This window comes from Chroicocephalus ridibundus, chromosome 3 (genome assembly GCF_963924245.1).
Source record: "Chroicocephalus ridibundus chromosome 3, bChrRid1.1, whole genome shotgun sequence".
Classification (NCBI taxonomy): Eukaryota; Metazoa; Chordata; class Aves; order Charadriiformes; family Laridae; genus Chroicocephalus; species Chroicocephalus ridibundus.
The window spans coordinates 124,953,958-124,972,471 of NC_086286.1; the positions used below are offsets into that span (position 1 = coordinate 124,953,958).

Here is an 18,514-nt window from a genome sequence, read left to right on the forward strand (position 1 = left end):
AGATCAGGGATCTAACAGTGAGTCTGTCAAAATTTCAATGTTAGCTACCCACTATCAGGAAATTTTAGTCAGAGGGAGTGAATGTCTCTTCTGCATCTCACTAAAAAACCCAACATTAATGACCTGTCAGCCTGACCTTGATACCAGGACAGATCATGGAGAGCATCATCTTGAGTGAGATCTCATGGCAAGTGCAGGGCAGCCAAGGGATCAGGGCCAGCCAGCATGGGTTTAGGAAGGGGAGGTCCTGCTTAACCAACCTGATCTCTTTCTATGACCATGTGAACCACCTTCTGGATGCGGGGAAGGCTGTGGACGTTGTCTATCTGGACTTTGATAAGACCTTTGACACCGTCCCCCACAGCATTCTCCTGGAGAAGCTGGCGAATCATGGCATAGACAAGTGTACACTTCGCTGGGTAAAAAACTGGCTGGATGGCTGTGCCCAGAGAGTTGTGGTTAAGGGGGTGAAATGGTCTTGGCGGCTGGTCACCAGTGGTGTCCCTCAGGGCTCAGATTTGGGGACAGTTTTGTTTAATATCTTTATCAATGATCTGGATCAGGGGATTGAGTGCACCCTCAGTAGGTTTGCAGATGACACCAAACTAGGTGGGAGTGTTGATCTGCTTGAGGGTAGGAAGGCTCTACAGAGGGACCCGGACAGGCTGGATCGATGGGCCAAGGCCAACTGTATGAGGTTTAATAAGGCCAAGTGCCGGGTCCTGCATTTCGGTCACAACAACCCCAAGCAACGCTCCAGGCTTGGGGAAGAGTGGCTGGAAAGCTGCCCAGCAGAAAAAGTCCTGGAGGTGCTGGTGGTCGGCCTGCTTAACATGAGCCAGCAGTGTGCCCAGGTGGCCAAGAAGGCCAACAGCATGCTGGCTTGTATCAGGAATAGCATGGCCAGCAGGAGCAGGGAAGTGATGGTGCCTCTGTACTCAGCACTGGTGAGGCCTCACCTCGAGTACTGTGTCCAGTTTTGGGCCCCTCTGTACAAGAGGGACAGTGAAGTGCTGGAGCATGTCCAGAGGAGAGCTACCAGGCTGGTGAGGGGTCTGGAGACCAGGTCATATGAGGAGAGGCTGAGGGAGCTGGGCATGTTTAGCTTGGAGAAGAGGAAGCTGAGGGGAGACCTCATTGCCTGCTACAACTACCTACAACTAAAAGGAGGGTGGAGAGAGGTGGGTGTTGGCCTCTTCTCCCAGGGGAATAATGACAGGATCAGAGGAAATGGTCTGAAGCTGCATCAGGGGAGGTTTAGATTAGATATGAGGAAGAATTCCTTTACTGCAAGAGTGGTCAGGCACTGGAACAGCCTGCCCAGGGCGGTGGTTGAGTGACCATCCCTAGAGGTATTTAAGAAACGTCTAGATGTGGCACTTCAGGGCATGCTCTAGTGGCAGAGATTGTAGTTTTTTTCTGTTTTGTTTTTTTTTTGTGTGTGTGTTTGTATGGTTGGACTCGATGATCTCAAAGGCCCTTTCCAACCATGAAGATTCTATGATTCTATGATTCTATGACTAGTTCCATCCTCAGAAGGCCGTGGTTTTGCATTACGATATTTTCATCAACCAAATTACGATGGAGTCTTACAAAACCAGTTCAGAGAACATCTCCATTGACCACATGGGAAATAGTCTCCATGCAAATCTTTCTTTGTGAAAGTTCCCTACGTCTGGCTTCTTATCTAACTTACATGTTTAAACATTTAAACACAAGCACTTAAGTCTGAGCTTGGCTCCTTCAGCTGAGAGAAATCAACACCTTGCAAGGGAAATTTATGCATCTTAGACAACAATTTTAAGGTGAGATAAATAATTTCAGTTAGGCAAGATGAATCTTTTGAGTAGAACTTGAATTTGTCTTTGAAAATACAAGCTTATCTAACCCTAACCCTGACATTCAGGATACACCTATACCTTCTCCTTAGGACACCACAAGGTATCCCTCAGGAACTGACCCACAGCTCACAGCAACAATAAACTAGCAATGAAAGAGAACAAGGGAAAACCAACTTTCAGAACGTATGTGATGAGGTGAGCCTCAGCCTGCCTGAAAGCTTTGTAGATGGTGAGGCACACCTAGACTGCCTGTCCATGGGAGCCTGCAGGTATTTCTACCCTGCCATCATCTGCCTCTGTGGTCTTTGTGGGGGTGAAAGTTGGATAGATCGAGGAGATCACCAAGCCCTGAGTTTCTCCACAGAACCCTCTTTGAGGGTTGTGTCAACACAGACTTTGAGTTCATAGGTGCAGGGTTTCATCCTTTAAATTAGAGATTTTTTTGACCACACGTTGAAAAAGAAAATACAAAGAAAAAACACTTCTCAAATTCCAGTGGATAACATTGGCAAAGAAAGACATGTCAATATTCTACCCACATATATCTATGTAGAGCAAGAAACTTCAGAATAGCTTTAAAAATACTTGTCCATGTCCCATTAAATCACTGTGGCTTAAAGTATTGGAGGTTGTTTTTGAAACTTCTCTCAATAAAATCTATGCTTTTATCTCAGTGAAAACACTCCCATCTTACTAAACAAACATGGTGTGATCAGCGGTGGACCTCAGAAAATCCTCTCACATCTCATTATCCCACAGTTTAGATTAGGGCTTTTATAGCTTGACTTCGTAATTCAACCACAGGATCAGCTCTGTTCCCCTCTGCCTGAGCCTCTGCAGTGCTAATATATTATTTCTGTAACATGAAGAGTAAAGAAAGGGAATAGAACATGTTCTTGCGGCAACAACTTAATTTGGATTTAACCTTCCAGTGCTTGACATTGCGGGCACTAACACTTTGGTTGTTTAAAGAGAAACACCAAGTAAGCAAGCAATAAACCCTTACTCAAGCAAAAAACTTCCCAAAGGTGCTGGGTCCGTTGTTTCCTGCAATACGAACTGTTCCCTTGTTAGTCCTGTTGGCAAGACAGGGTTATGACCTTGCCTGCCAAGATGGACCTGTTGGACCTTCTAACCACAAACCAGCTAACCAGTGAAAAAGGGGATGAAGCTGAATTATGAGGACTTTCTCCCTCAGAGCACTGGAGGGTGGAGAGGAAAACTGAGACTGGAACAGCCACGGTAAGGCTTCTGGCTCTGCCATGGACTTACTCAAAACCCACACACTTGGCTGTGCCTCATTTTCCCCTCCTGCCCTTTGTTTTCTCCATTTAGAGCAGTAAATTCCTCACAGCAGGAATATTTCTGGCTCACTCCCATTTGCTGCAGTATGATAGCTCTTAAACCACTGCAAACACACAGAGACTGAGGCACTGCTGAGGAGTAGCATAAAAGGAGTTGCATGATGGACTTTTGCTCTTGCAGTTCAAGAAATCCAGCATTAAAATTGCTCAGATGATGGTACAATCCACTTTTATTTCTCACTTCAAAACATCTTTTTCTCCTAGGTCCTCCATCACATGTCTGTTAATATGGTCAGGTTCTTGGACATGTCTAACTGGTGGGAAGAACCTTCACCAGATACTCCAAGTCACAGACTGAGATTTCCAGAGTGACACAAAGAATTGGGTGTCTGGTCTCCAACTCCTAATGAAGTTATTTAAGATTTAGACATATCCTTTACCAGGGAACATTCATACCGTTTTTCACCAACAGACCCAAGGTCACCCCAATGTCACTTCTAGAGGATCACAGCTGAAGCAGCTGAGTTTAGGCTGGCACTGAGTCCAAGTGAATAGGTCACATTGAGGTAAAGACATCAAACAGCTGAGGAAACGTGGCCCCGTGCTCACTCTATACTGGGAGCACAGGCAAAACCACCATGTGCTCCTCATAAAGGGTCACACAGACAACTTTGAGGAAGGATCTGGGTTGGCTTTGAGTTAGGGCTGCTGGCTTGTTTTGGGTTTCTTCTTCTTTTTTTTTTTTTTTGTTTTTTTTTTTTTTTTGCTTAGCCCACAAACTGTAGCCTAAACCTTTCAAAGAAAGGCACCTGAAAAAAGAGACTTTGCTTTTTGAAAGACCTTCAACACAACTGCCTCCCACTGGAGCTAAGTGAAAAGAAATATTATTTTCCTAAGCAGCCCCCAAACTGTGAATATAAAAGCATACAAATTCAACACCCTCAAAAAAAAAAAAAAAGGAATAAGATAATAACCCTGGACAATGAGAAAATTACACAAGTTCACTTTCCATGTCAGTATGCATTTCCCTTTAAGAATTTCCATTTCCCTTTAAGCAATTCTATTATTCACACATAGCATTTCTAATCATTCTTTCAAGTGTTTCTATGTAACTTATCAGGGTTTAATGAATGCCAGAATAAGCACTAGAGGGAAAATCCACATAACTGGACAGTAACCCAAAGGTTTTAACAAGACCTCTACATTTTTCTTTTTTAATATAATCTTTATTCAAGCATTTTCTGCTTTGATCAGAAAGATGGCTTTTTTATTGGTATTATTATTGACTTTTTCCCACCCACCCTCTTCTATAATCCACCATCCCATAACTTGTGAGCCCTTCAGGGTTGCAGTGAAGAGTTATTAGTTACAAAGGGCTTCTTTGGAAACATAATCTACAAGTAAAATTGGTCAAAGTAAACAAGCTAGCTTCTATACTGCCTTCTACTGAAACAGGCCCCACACTCACATTGCAGGGAGAAGAGTAAAAAAATCCCCTGCAAATATCCAACATTGATACACGAATATGTTAGAGAATAAGCATGACTTGTTTAGTTTGCCATACATGGAGGTATTGTTCCCTATTAATAATAATTCCTAAGGACAATCTTGTGCCCAGAAGCTGTCAGTCACACAAATTCCAGGAAGCCTTGTCACTGGAGGTTAGAATGGCTAAAAGAGCGGGTGAGACAAGATACATCAACAAATAGCCCAGGAATTGGCTCAACTTTCAGGTCAAACTGTTCTTGAAAGGCTGCTTTGGAAGGCACAGCTATGAGAAAAAAAGTCAGTCTATAGATCCTCAGTATTCTTTCCAAAGCAACCACTGCCTTCAACAAGTCACTAGAAACATGATAAACCTTGACCCTGATTTTTAAGCTGATGTTGGAGTTGTGTAGGGTTTGACTCCTGTTTGTGGGCAGCACCGCACTTGTACTTAAACTCTGGCCACTTTTGGTTTCTTTTCTCTGTAGACCTGTAGAGGCATACGAAGAATCACATCCTTTCTCCAGAGAGCCTCAGGGATGTTTTCCTGAGGGAAAGGGATCCCAAGAGCAAGGTAAGTTTTCAGTTCTGTGTGGTCACTGACTTCCATGGGGCTTCCTTCTTACTTCAGACACAAGTTTGAGTGACTGAGGAAGTTTGTCTCCTTGGGTCCTAGAGAGGCAGAGGAGAAAGCAGGTTTCCCTCACTGCACAATGGTCCAAACCAGCCACCTGAAGTGTGCTGCACAGAGAGATGGACAAAACAGTTTCTCTAAAGATGACTTAGATCATAGGATCATACAATGCGTTGGGTTAGAAGGGACCTTTAAAGGTCATCTAGTCCAACCCCCCTGCAGTAAGCAGGGACATCTCTGGGTGTCTTACACTGTGGTTTCGAACAGCGAGGGGGAGATCATATAATTTTTCTGCAATGCAAATATGACTTTCATTGGTTCTACTTACACCTTTAATAATTTAGGATAATAACATGTAGCATTTAGAGTCAGAGGGCTGAAAAAGCCCTCAAGAAGAGGCATAGACTATTCCTCTACCCCACAGCAAGCTATACTCTACCAGGTTTCATTTCTGACAGGTCCTGCTATTGCTTTTTTTCTTGTCTCCCTCTCCAGAGATGGAAAGAAGGCAGTTGTGCCCATCTCCAAAGACACAGGGACCAGAGACTTTACAGCCCAGCCCTGCTCCAATGTGAGCTCTGCTTTTACTGTGGCCACACTTCAGAGTAAGACATGGACAGAAAGTTGAAGTAATTTGTCATGAGGTGCACAAAATCAGTAGCAGAGGTCCAAGAAGAGTCAAGGACTCTCCTCAGCTATCACAGAATCACAGAATGACACAATGATAGGAGTTGGAAGGGACCTCTGGAGATCATCTAGTCCAACCCCCGGCCAGACCAGGGTCACCCAGAGCAGGTTGCACAGGAACGCATCCAGGCGGGTTTGGAATGTCTTCTGATACAGAGACTCTACCACCTCTCTGGGCAGCCTGTGCCAGGGCTCTGCCACCCTCAAAAGAAAGAAGTTCCTCCTCATGTTGAGACAGAACTTCCTATGTTCAAGTTTGTGCCTGTTACCTCTTGTCCTGTCACTGGGCACCACTGAAAAGAGCCTGGCCCCATCCTCCTGACACCCACCCTTTAAGTATTTATAAGCGTTGATAAGATCCCCCCTCAGCCTTCTTTTTTCCAGACTAAAAAGAACCAAGTCCCTCAGCCTTTCTTCAGAAGAGACATGTTCTAGTCCCCTAATCATTAATCCCCTAATAATTTCCTAACCTATTAGGAAAATTGTTTTTCTCAAATATTTTCTTCAACTGAGCATGTACTCAATAGAGCTGTACCCTCTATTTCCTTCATATTTACTTTTGGTACAAACCTGAACCCAGTGAGTGCCTTTGATCAGCTAATGCTACAATCTCCTATCAATCTCACAGGGGGAAAAAAAATAGTGTGCTTGCAATATAGACCTCATAGGGATGAAACTTCATTTTCAGTCTGGTAACAGTTGTGTCCTAGTGAGCATGGGAAGAAAACAGTGAGGCAGACTTATTCCAGTTTTGCAATCTGCTTATTAATTTCAGAAAAAACACCACAGGAACAAAGTTTATTAGTGAGTAGGAGGATATTTCAGGAACAGAGCCCGACTGAAAATAATCAGCTCCCTTTAATTAATTACATACAGTTTTATTGCATAACCGATGGTTTTAAACCTTGGCCAATTAGCTTGTCAAACACAGAAGTTAAATTCTCTATTGGTCTCTCAAGTAAGGTCTATGCCAAAGTTTTAATTCATCTCGCCTTACCCAAGCAACCAGAAAATAGGGCCTCTTGAAACTGAAATTAGTGGGCAGTTACCCAGAACTGTAAAAAAAAAAAAAAGAAAAGATAAAGAAATAAAGCAAAGACACAGAAGTCCCAAGCGGGACCAATATCTGACTCAGGTTGGTGACCCCCATTCAGAGATAGATTACAGTTGCAAGGTTGCCCCATCTGGACAACCTGTTTTCTTAGGCAGGTTGAGGTACTGTTGCCAATTAAACGTGCTTACAATACAGGAGAAAAAAGGAAAAAAAAACCACCACCTTTTCTTTGAAAAGAAAAGAAGTACCGGAACAGCTTACGACGTTTTAGCGTGATAGCTGCTTCACTAGCTTTGTGTATCTTTTTCCAGCAACTGGAGAATGGAGGATGATTTTATAATCTTTTGTATTTTTATGTGTGTATATTAAAATGCATATAAAGTTTTATATAGTAAGTTAATAACTATATTTTTGGCATGATCTTAGTATGAGTATTCAATGTAATTACGCAAGGTGCAAATATTTATTTTCGAGTTTCTTAAACGCAATGCTAGTGAAGTGACTATTTTTCCAAAGCACTGATCTGTTTCTCCATAAATACACTATGAAATTCATATGTTCTTTTCAACCAATTATCTTAACTAATAATTACATTAATACTCATGCCACGTATCCTGAGCATACCAAGGTGCTCATGGTGTCAACCACATGTGCTTTGAACTTGATAAAGCGATAACATCCATTCAAAGATATTCCTTACAAATTAAGATCTTGCATGTTTTGTTTTGGTAATAATAACATGAAAAGTTGCTTTTGGGGTGTACCAAGCTTAGACAACATTTACAGTTTCATTAGCTAAAATGCCCTGTTAAGTCCCTGTCCTGGGTGCACTATGGCTGAATCTGAGATAGATGTTTTCTGCACTTACAGCTTTTTTTTGGGTGTGCATATGACCCAGACCGCTTCTACACCAGTAACCGAATAGCGTTAGCATGTGATCTCACGCATTGGCTCATGATTACCCACACACTTTAACCATTACTGCATTCCCCAGCGCAGTTTTTGTCCCTGCCACTAGCATTCTCAAGCACCATGCTCAGGCATGGCTGCATCTAGGCAAGAGTTGAAATGCTATGGGGACATGGATGCGGTCGTGGGCAAATGGTTTGGTTTGAAAGACTTGTTTAATGTTGCTGTATTACTCACATGGCTTTCAGTGACCACGTGTACTGCAAGACCTTCCTTTCTTCTCCTCCAGTCCTTATTCGTCCCACATGTTTCAGTTTCTCCAGGAGATAAGGCAGAGCTCTTGTATACAAACATGTGGTACTACACAGCCCTGAGCCATCTCCAGAACAATCACTTTTTGGACCAAATGAGTCCAAACTGCCTGCTTGTTACTGTGACTGTGTAATGCAAGACTGTGTCAAAACCTCAAAGCACAAATAGGAGAGCAAGGCAAACTAAGGTCATCCAGGCAGACATCTAAGTGCTTGCCTGCTTTAGTAATGCCACATGGACACTGTTAATTACTGGTATGGAATTTTTCCCAGTGTTTCATAGGAGCCTTGAACTAGTTTGGGATCACATCATACCAGATGCTTCATAGACAGTTCTTTAGTTCCAACACTGAAATGTCAAGAGCCATCACAAACCAGTAAGTGGAGGGAAAAAACAAAACAAAACAAAACAAAACAGAATTAACCTCATTTCACAGGATAATGAAGTGACTTCTTCAAAGTCATAGGAGAAGGCTTTAGCAGAGTTCTGCAATGAACTCAGACCTGCTAAGTGATTCTGCAGCAGAAGCCTGTCACTCTCACAATAAATCACTGCTCGCATGCTGATGGCTGAACCTGCTGGCTCCTGTGATGCAAATCTGCCAGCAGTGAAACCTCTAGCATGGCATGTTGTAAACTAGGAGGACACTAGGTGTCCCTGCCCAGGGCAGAGGGGTTGGAACTAGATGATCGTTAAGGTTGCTTCCAACTCTAACCATTTTATGATTCTATGACACTCAAACTGACCTTTAGAGGCAGACCTGAGATTGCTCTTCCCACAGTTTGAACTAGAAGGACCATGCCCAACTTGAAGTGGAAGCTGTGTAATCACATTAACATGGAAACGTGGCCACCCTAGCCAGTCCTGCCCTTCTGTGTCTGTGTGACACAGCTTCTAGTTCAGAGCTGGCTCATGTCCTCTCAGCCTGGACCACAGACAGGCAAGTGTGTTTGCTGGGAAGAGATCATGTCAACATGGCCAAGGTGCGATGGTCCCCATGAGAACTTGCCCTTCAGTTCTGCATTCACATCACTGTCTTCAAGCCACAAAGCCATATTTTTGCTGCTTTTCTCATGGTTCTTTTACAGCACTGAACCAGGGTAGAAAAATTAAAGATGCTTTATCTGAAACATCCACGAAGGAAATCCTGTGTCTCTGATGAACCTGACTTCCTCAATTTCCTGTTTGCTACACAGCTGTCTGCATTGGATGGGTCTCAGGGACATTTTTTTGGACATATTTGTCTACCTCAGTTGGAAGCCAGTCTCCTTGACTTAGAACATAAGGGTCTATAATCTTTAAAAAAAAAAAAAATCGCAGTGCAAACAGAAAGAATGAAAAGAAAACAAACCAATAAAGAATCTATCCTGTCATAACATTTGAGGTTCTGGTATTTGCTGGCCTTGGAGTAGGTTCAAAATAAATGAAGGAAATGTGTATTTCATTAAATACTAATATTTGGAAGATAAGAGGGAAAAAATGATGAAATGCTTCCAAGCACAGTTGTGAGGACAGTGCCTGCGTGTTTGTGTATAAACACACATGCTTGCATACACTCAAACATACAGTTGTGATTCTCTCTGATTCAGAATACTGCTATGTAGGAAGAATTTCAGGGTAAGGAAGAAAAAAGGACTTAGTTTCCCAGGCCATTTCTCTCCGTGTGCATGTCAAGGGCTTTTGCACTTCTCGTTCTCCATCTCTTTTCAGAATTGCAACTGAATCCGTCCATAAGGATTTTTTTTTTTTTTTTTTTGTAAATGAGACTTGTTCTTATAAGTAAACAGTCACTGAGACATAGATATGCATATATTAAAAAAATGTCAATCCTACAAAAAAGGTAAACTGTGCTAGGTGCCTTACTAATATGGCTGGTTAATCAAAATCTAACCAGCACATTTGCAGTTGATGGCATATTTGTTGATGGCTAAACTTTGAGATCTCTTCTCCCTTCCACCGCAGATGACTCTGCGTAATCCCTTGGCTCCCATCGACCTAATCTGTAAAGTTAGAACATAACACATGTTTGCCTCTTAGGGACACAGCACCTTGGGCAGCAGTAAGGGTCATGAAGTGCCCAGAATTCTTTTGTTAACTAGCAGAGGAAATGCAAGGGAACTAGAACATGGGATTTAAGGCTCCAAATACTCAGGTATTTTGGAGACAGCTGAAAGGAGGAGAGCATTTGATGTCTGTGCTTCAAACCAGACAGCAGAGCAGGAACTGAAATTTTCACAAGCAATAGTCAAAGCTTAGATCTTTCACAGGATATCGGAAGATAATGAATCTCTGCAGTTTATTTTCACAAGTAGTTCTGGACAGAGTTTCTTTGCAGGGACAGTGGATAGCAAACATTTCACTGACCTCAGAGTTGTTTCCCTGCTAACTTTCAATCCTTTACTGCAAGCCCATAGGTTCTAGAGTTTAGAGATTTGTTTTCTACCATACACTAAAAAAGGCTCTGTTTTGTTCTTTGCAGCTGAACCATTTCTGAGCAAACTTACAGACAAAATCTTACCCCAGGCATAAACCTAGCACGGGAAAAGAAAGGCATCAAGTGTAGCAAATAACACAAAAGTATAGAGTATTAAAAAAAAATAAAATAGAAGCAACTGAAAAACAGGGATGATGATGGAAAACATTACAATATAGGCTGTCAAACTGTGGTTTGCATGAAATTCAGGGGTACTCTTGGATAAAAGCCACTGATCCACCGTAATCTCCTTTTACGTGAGCAAAACCTGCTGAGGAACTGATTGAATGCCACGGTCTAGGTTTCAGGTAAGGCTATGAGGCAGCAAGAAGACAGTTTGGTTGCTGCTTGGGAAGGTTCTGGAGGTTGAGGTTTGGCATTAAACCCCTGATTTGTGGAGAATGTGTTAAGTCATAGCAGAAAGGAAGAAAGAAGTGACACAGATTCAGAGTTTTGTTTTGGAGACAGGAGGATCTTGGGGGTCCTGTGAGATAGAGGACGTAAGGGGTCCTGGACAGAAACGTGTGTTGGGGCTGGGGATCTCGGACAGGTCAGGCAGAATGAAAGAGCAGAAAAGGAAGGGAGACAAGGTTGGGCGTCCTGGGGGCCACTGATGAATGTGAAGGCTAACCTAACGTCAGAGGATTTGGACTTTCTTGTGCTAGACTTTGGGCTTCATCAGAACTGTCCCCACTTCTACCCTCTCCAGATCTCCTCTCCTTTTGTGTAGCATGTAACACACCACTCAACATGTAGATGTGCTGAATTTGAGGAGATTTTATCAGCATGTTTTGTGAAACAAGCATTACTAAAGCCCTCTCAGCGACATCTGCAACACAACATCCCACCCAAGTGTTTCCTCTTATACTGAAGATTATAAATCAGTTGATCCCTCACATTCAGAAATATTATTTGTCCAGTAACAACATCTCATAGATGAATGGAAAATGTTATAATCCAGGTTTTATAATTTCAGACAGAATGGGGGACTACCGGTTTTATGTCAGTATAACTGAGGAACAATTTGTCCTAAATATTTCTGAATTATTCACAGTGATTAAAGCTAACTGAAAATTTATTCTGGAAGTTGGGCTTCTGTGCTGTTATTGAAAGAAAACTGGGTTTTGACTAACATCAGGTCACATTCCTCTCCCCTCCCCCCCCAAAAAAAAAGGAGGAAATGAAAAATTATTTTGTCTGAAATATTTTAAGGGTTAAACACTTCTTTTTTTTTTTTTCATGGAAAACTCTCAGGAAACTCTAGTAGGAAAACAGTTTCTGCCTGCTTTTATTCACCAATGTTCTCCAGAAGAAAAACATTTCTATCTCATCATTAAGATGGCTTACTGGTTTTCTTCCTCATGTTAGAGCTCTGATTAAGGGGAAAAAAATTCTTGGGTTTTTGTTTTTTGATCTAGTATCATCAGATAAAATCTGAACATCTTAAATGTTCCAGTTTTATATTTCCACGTTTTTTGTAGTTACTCAATAATATGCTACAACAGAGAAGAGTCAGGAATTAAAGAAAACCAGTTTCATGCAAGTGGAAATAGTGCTGTGACTGGATTCCCTGGCACGTACCGATGTGCAAAAGTTTTTCCTTTAGTCAGGGCACAAAACTGGAGTTTCTTTCCAGAGAGCATTTCTTGGTATCCAAGCGATATTCCCTTTTGAGGGGACAGAAGGGTTCACTGATAGTGATTTTCTTCCCAGACCCAATTTTTTTTTTAACCTATAGGAGTCTATTATCTTTGAGAACTTATCCATCTACTACTTTTGATTGAAACTGAAAATGGGTTAAAAATTACTGGGTGGGAAATGGCATGCACCTACATATGCACATACACTGCATGATCACATAAAACTCACTCTTAAGGAAGCCGGACTGAAAAAGAGAGAAAAACATGTTGTATTGACACTGTTTGCCAAGTTAGCTGATATTCTCTTCTGCAAAACTCAGGAATGCGATCCACTGGGCACCAATCTAGTAGATCTCTGCAGTGCTCATCCAGAAATGTGGCCCCCACAAGTTGCCCAACGCCCTCTAAAATGGATAAGAAAGCTTCTTTGCCATCCACATGCCTTGATCTGTCCCTCAAAGAGAGGAAAAGAGGAAAAGAAAGAGATATCCCTTGGTGTTTGTGCCTGCTTCTCTTTCAAATGGAATTAATGGTGGTTTAATGGGGTATGAAAGGATGTTTTACTGGAAACAATGAGGAACAATTGTCTAGCTCACGTTTCATTTCACAGGTCATTATTGCATTAAGAAGTAAATCGACCAAGTCCGGTAAATAACAGTCTGTGTTTTGCCCAGAGCTTCAAACCAACAATCTTAGCAGTCACCAACTAATATCTTTGTCATTTTTAACCCTTGCAGGGATCTGCTGGGGGCTAAACAATTATAGTCTTCACCCACCCCTAGCAGGTAAGCATTACTCATTTTATTTCTCATCCCTTCTTCCTGCAAACCCCACGAGGCTGGGTTTTTGCATTGTTGTTTTGTTTATTAGCCAACCTAGCCAACTGTGTGTCTGGTGGCCTTGAAAAACAACACATATTTTAGTGACTGCTGCAGGCGTCTTTAAACAGGCTGCTTCCTCTGCAAAATTAATTGTTGCAAAATGCAGTGCTTCCCCTGTAAAGCTCCGCGACCTAACACTCAGAAGTTTGGTTGGATTATAGATATGCCTCTAAGATCTGAGGAAAATAATATAGTTATACTTGCAGGATGCAATTCCCGTTTCTTTTTTTTTAATTGCATAAACACAGGCATCTAGTCTCCTTAAAGGTAAAAGCCATCAAGCCTAGGAAGACTGTAGGATGTAGGCTGCTGTCCTCAGCTGTGTCCCTGACTCATTTCTCCACTTTCCTCTCTTTCTCCTGAAGCCTTCTGGATTGACTATTAGTATCAGCAGCTTCTTCCAGAAGGTGTCAGAAAATTTTCTGGATGTTATCTAATAGTAATAAAACACAGCTACTGACTTGGATCTGTGGGCATCACTAAAGTAGAAATGACACATAAGAATGAAACAGTGCCTCAGGAGAAAAGGCTTGATGTCTGAGCTACTGAGCTTTGAGGAGAGGTCCCAGATAAGGAACTTACCTCAGTTTTGGTTCCCTGGTGCTGTAAACTCCTCTCAGTCTGTGAGTCCATGGGACTAATTCTACACCTACATGTTGCACAACCTTTCAAGTGCATTAGCATTCCACAAGAACAAGCAGACTGGCTGAGAGGGACCAAGCCATGGGTTGTGAGAGAATCTCTCTGCATTAATTACATCCCTTGAAGTCACTCTTTGTCTTCATCAGCGGTATTTAGAAAGTCCTAATTACCAGACCTTCCCACTACAATATGGACCTTTGGACCCATAAATCACTGTCAGACATCAAGTGATCCTTCAGACCACTGAGCAACCTTGCAGAATTTTTAAAATAGAAAAGGCCTTCTGAAGTTCTTTGATCCATTCTCTCCCCCAGCTCAGGAAAAGATCATGTCTATCTGGATCATCTAAGGATGTTTGCATAACTTCCGCAGGACTCCACAACCCACTCAGAAAAGCTATTCCAATGTTTTGCTGTCTTTATTTTAACATTTCCTCCCCACCATCTGAAATTATCTTTGGTGAAATTTCAGGCCATTATTTCTGATTCTATAGACTTGGGGAGCAAATTATGTCTTTCTACTCCACAGGACTCTTCCATATTTTTGAAGGCAGTTCTTAAATTTCTCATCCATTTCTCCTCAAGACCGAGCCACCCAGTTTTGCCAGACATTCTTCATACTTCTGTTCTCCAGATGCCTAATGATTCTTTTCAACATTAACTGACAGGCTACTAAATTAATCCATCGGTGATGTGTGCATCAGTTACTCAGGTTTCATGGACCACCAATGCTTTATAAATCACAACTCAAGAAGCACTACTCTGAAATGTAGCCGCATCATGCCAATGATAAAAAAGTTTATGGTCAAGTCACAGACAACATTTATATACAGAAAGGTAGAGAGGTGGATGTCAAATCCAGAGCTAGACTTCTAAATGAAGGTGATATGTTGTTTTGGGGGCAGTGAGCTATTTTTTACCTCCAGGGAAAAAAATGCTCTCTCCAAGATTCCACAAGCTCTAAAAATGGTGTCCTTTTTCTAAATAGCTTCTTAAATATGGGAGTTCAGATTTGAAAATGACAAACCTGGTGTTTTATTCTCAGAGATTAAGGCAAAAAGGAGAAGCCAAGAATTTCTGATAGCAATTGTAGGCATAAACTATTTGCTAGTGCGTCTTCAAAAACGATTGCTATCCTAAGGGCCAAGGTTATCTCCCATAGTCAGGGACCTGACTTTGCAATCACTTTTTCCAAATTTCATTATTTCTAATATGCATAGGTACACATATTTTACATTTTATGCAGATAAACACCAGTGCATGACTGTTTAAAAGTACAGGAAGAATTTAGAAAATAAGTAGAAAGCGTGGTACAAAAAGCTAAACTCCATTTACAGCAATGAATGTGCAAAATGGATGGGTTTGCCCAAGGTTCTCTGGATTCATCACGAGAAAAGCATTTGATGTTTTCCAAGGGAACAAGATGATAAAGTTTGATAGGCTTATACGTTTGCACTTGTGATATACACCTATGTTTATATATGCATTTCTCTGTATTGATCACATGGACAATGAATAATGCCATTCATCTTATATCCTAGCTTCAGAATTAAGGAAATAACCCTGGAAAAGGAAAATAGGTATTTATTACAGGCTGAGATACAGATAAGTTTGAGGGAAAATAATTTATACTATTTCAAAATGGAAACATCATATGGCCACATCAGCCCCAATACTGACCTACTTTGCTCCTTCCAGATCCCAAACTCTGGTTTATTCTCCATAATTTACGAAAACAAACTATGGAGAGGAGTGTTTTGCCTGGTAGAGCTATCCCCTGAGGCACAGTCTCATGGTGGCATCCAGATGAACTCTGGGCCTTCTTTCCCAGCTGGTGGATTCACCACCCAAAGATGTCCCTCACTCTGCCATGCCCTCAGTGAGCAGAGCTGATCCTTTAGTTCAGCAGGTTGAGCCATCTCACACCTGATGAGCCACCACACAGGTATCAAATATACAAAAATAACTTATTTTCCCTTTGTCTTATTTCAGACCTTGTTCTCCCATGAACATCAAAAAAATACTCCCAACTTTGTTCTTGACTTTGGTCTCACCTTAATTAAGGTCTGCTGAAATCTTTACCAGGGATGTGTTTTCAGGAAAATTAAGTAAAAGTTACAGGCATTTTCTGATCATATTAGGTTTGGGTTTTATAAAACAATAACTTGTTAACAGCTCTTTTAATCTCCTCCATTGCTACATTCAACCCATTTTTCATGGGCCATTTATTGCAGAAAAAACAAATTTCAAATAAAAAAGCTTCAGACGAAAACAATAAAAGTTTCAGGCCAATATTGCATCTGTTTCATTCCTTGCAAATCTACCAAACCTGCATTCTCTTCTCAAACATCTTTAATTACTACACATGATTATGCATAGCAGGTGTAGCTAATCATAGTCCTTGGAATATTAAATATATGCGGTGCAACATTTTCACACAGCTTTAGCCCTAGATTATACTGGCAGCCTGTGCGCCAAAATGATATACTTCCTCAATTATTACTTGAGAATTTTATTCAATAATAAAAAGTACTGAAAGAAGGAAGATCGTACAAAAGTCCTTGATCCGCATCCACAAGAATTTTGGGCTGTTTACATCTAGATCTGGTATTTTATCATATTTTTGATGAAACCTAGCAGACTTCTGCATATTCATATATGACGTTTAGCCTCAATATTATGCAATCTTTCAGAGAGTTTTTTACAATAGCAGTTGACAAAATCAATACTTTAAATGTCTGTGAAGTTGCTTCAGATAAACATTTATATATGCAATACCTACCCTTTTATGATCTGGAAAATGAACTGATTGCCTCTAGAGAGTAAGCAAGGCTTCTATAGGAATTTTTACAGCTTTAGATGTGTCCAGATTGAAAATAATATGGGAAAATGCAGTCTCAGTTATCTGTTGGTCAGATAAAAATATCCATTGTCCACAAGACACTAATCCTCCTACCAACAGATTCCCACTAAAGCCAAATCATTTTTTTTTTTTTTCAATAAAACACTTCAGCATTTTAAATGTTAATTAAAATAAAAAAAAAGTTGGGGAATTTTTTTTGTTTAAAACCACAGTCAGAATGTAAGTGTTCAGTAAAGTTCAAAAAAATGCTCCAGGCATGTTTTTTAATAAAAAAGTAGAAGGTAAAATAAATTTTTGGATGGTTCTAGTTAATGCAACCATACTTTTCAACCTGTCTAAGCAGGGTGGGGTGGTTTTAGATTAAGAGTCTGGCTGTCAGGGTTTTGGAAGGATATGCATCAGTTCAATGACTGACCTTGGTCAAGTCACAAATTCTGTCCTCTGTCTGGGAAGCTGGTGTCAAAATACATGCCTATCCCACAGGGGTATGACAGACCTAAATTTCACTGTCGCTTCTACTGTATCCAGAGAACTGACAAGGAGGTGACAGGTAGAAAATAAATGCAATTATTTACAATAAATAAAAGGAGAATGTATTAAAAAAAGGAAGAAGAAGTTGCATGATAGCTAAATCCTACAGCCCAGAACTTCCTTACCTTTCAGTACTTCAGAATTACTCCATTGAGTAAAAGTAAGCAGAGCAGGGACTCTACCAGTTACACTATCATAAAATAGAATACACAGAGAAATTGCTTTCATGCAAACCTAAGACTCTGAATTATAATTAACAATTTCATGAGACACAGAAAGGTTATTCTTCTGGCCAAATTTAAAGCCACGCTAACAGGGAAGAATAAGAATGAGAACTCGCTTTTGACTTTGCTAGCAGACACAGAGACATGATCATCCCAGTCTACTGAGTGTTTGTCAGGCTGCACCTGGAGAATGGCGTCCAATTCTGGTACCCGCGATTCAGAAAGATGTGGACAGACTGGAGAAGGTTCAAAGGAGGGCCACAAAAATGATCAAATGGCTGGAGAACTTGCCTTATAAGGAAAGATTGAAGAAGTTAGGTCTTTTCTGCCTGGAGAATAGAAGGCTCAGGGGACATCACCACAGTATTCTAGTACTTAGAGGTAGGCTGCAAAGGGGACAGAGGCTCTCTCTTCACAAGGAGCCACATGGAGAAGACAATTTGCACTAGGAAAGGTCTCATCTTGCTATAAGAAATATTTTTTTATACAGTGAGAACAATCATTCACTGGAGCAGCCTCCCCCAGGATGTGGTAGAGTCTTCATCACTGGAGGTTTTCAAGATGTGATTGGACCATGTGCTAGATAATCTCCTCTAGGCTCCCTTTCAATGAAAGTTTGGACCAGATGACATTTGAGGTCCTTTCCAACCTAGGCTGTTCTATGACTCTATGATTATTCAACCAAATTGCTTTAAAAAAATGCCTAGAACGTGTCGCCAGCAGAGGAAAATATGTGCTTTTAGGCTCTAGATTAAAACTTGAAACGCTTGGGTTCATCTCTCAAACATCCATGTCTTCCACCTAACTTCTGCCCTTAAGGTCTGAATGTCTCTCTGTTCACCAGAGAGAACGTTGGAGGCAATGGAAGTAGGATTAGATGAATCTTCTACCAGCCTCTGGTACACAGCTACATTTCCACCAAGGGAAGAAAACAAACTTCACTGTCTCTGGGAGTTGGCTATTGTTGATTACAGACATTGTCATGAGGCAGTAGGATAACAGAGTCTTATAATTATTGCAGGTTGAAACTCTAAC

The 18,514-nt window shown here is 41.1% G+C and overlaps 1 protein-coding gene across 12 annotated transcripts in view; it reads right to left on the reverse strand.

Annotated features, from left to right (window-relative positions):
- The window catches only part of PKHD1 (PKHD1 ciliary IPT domain containing fibrocystin/polyductin), a 279,614-nt gene that overhangs the window by 60,461 nt on the left and 200,639 nt on the right, over positions 1–18,514 (reverse strand). The window contains exon 60 of one of the 12 annotated variants that reach the window (XM_063330667.1): positions 4,476–5,302. The exons of 10 other annotated variants lie outside the window; for them this stretch is intronic. In XM_063330667.1, coding sequence (XP_063186737.1) covers positions 5,253–5,302 — 50 coding nt within the window. In that variant the 3' untranslated portion in view covers positions 4,476–5,252. Of the gene's footprint in view, positions 1–4,475; positions 5,372–18,514 lie in introns of those variants that run through there. One more of the 12 variants, XM_063330668.1, reaches the window with a different exon arrangement.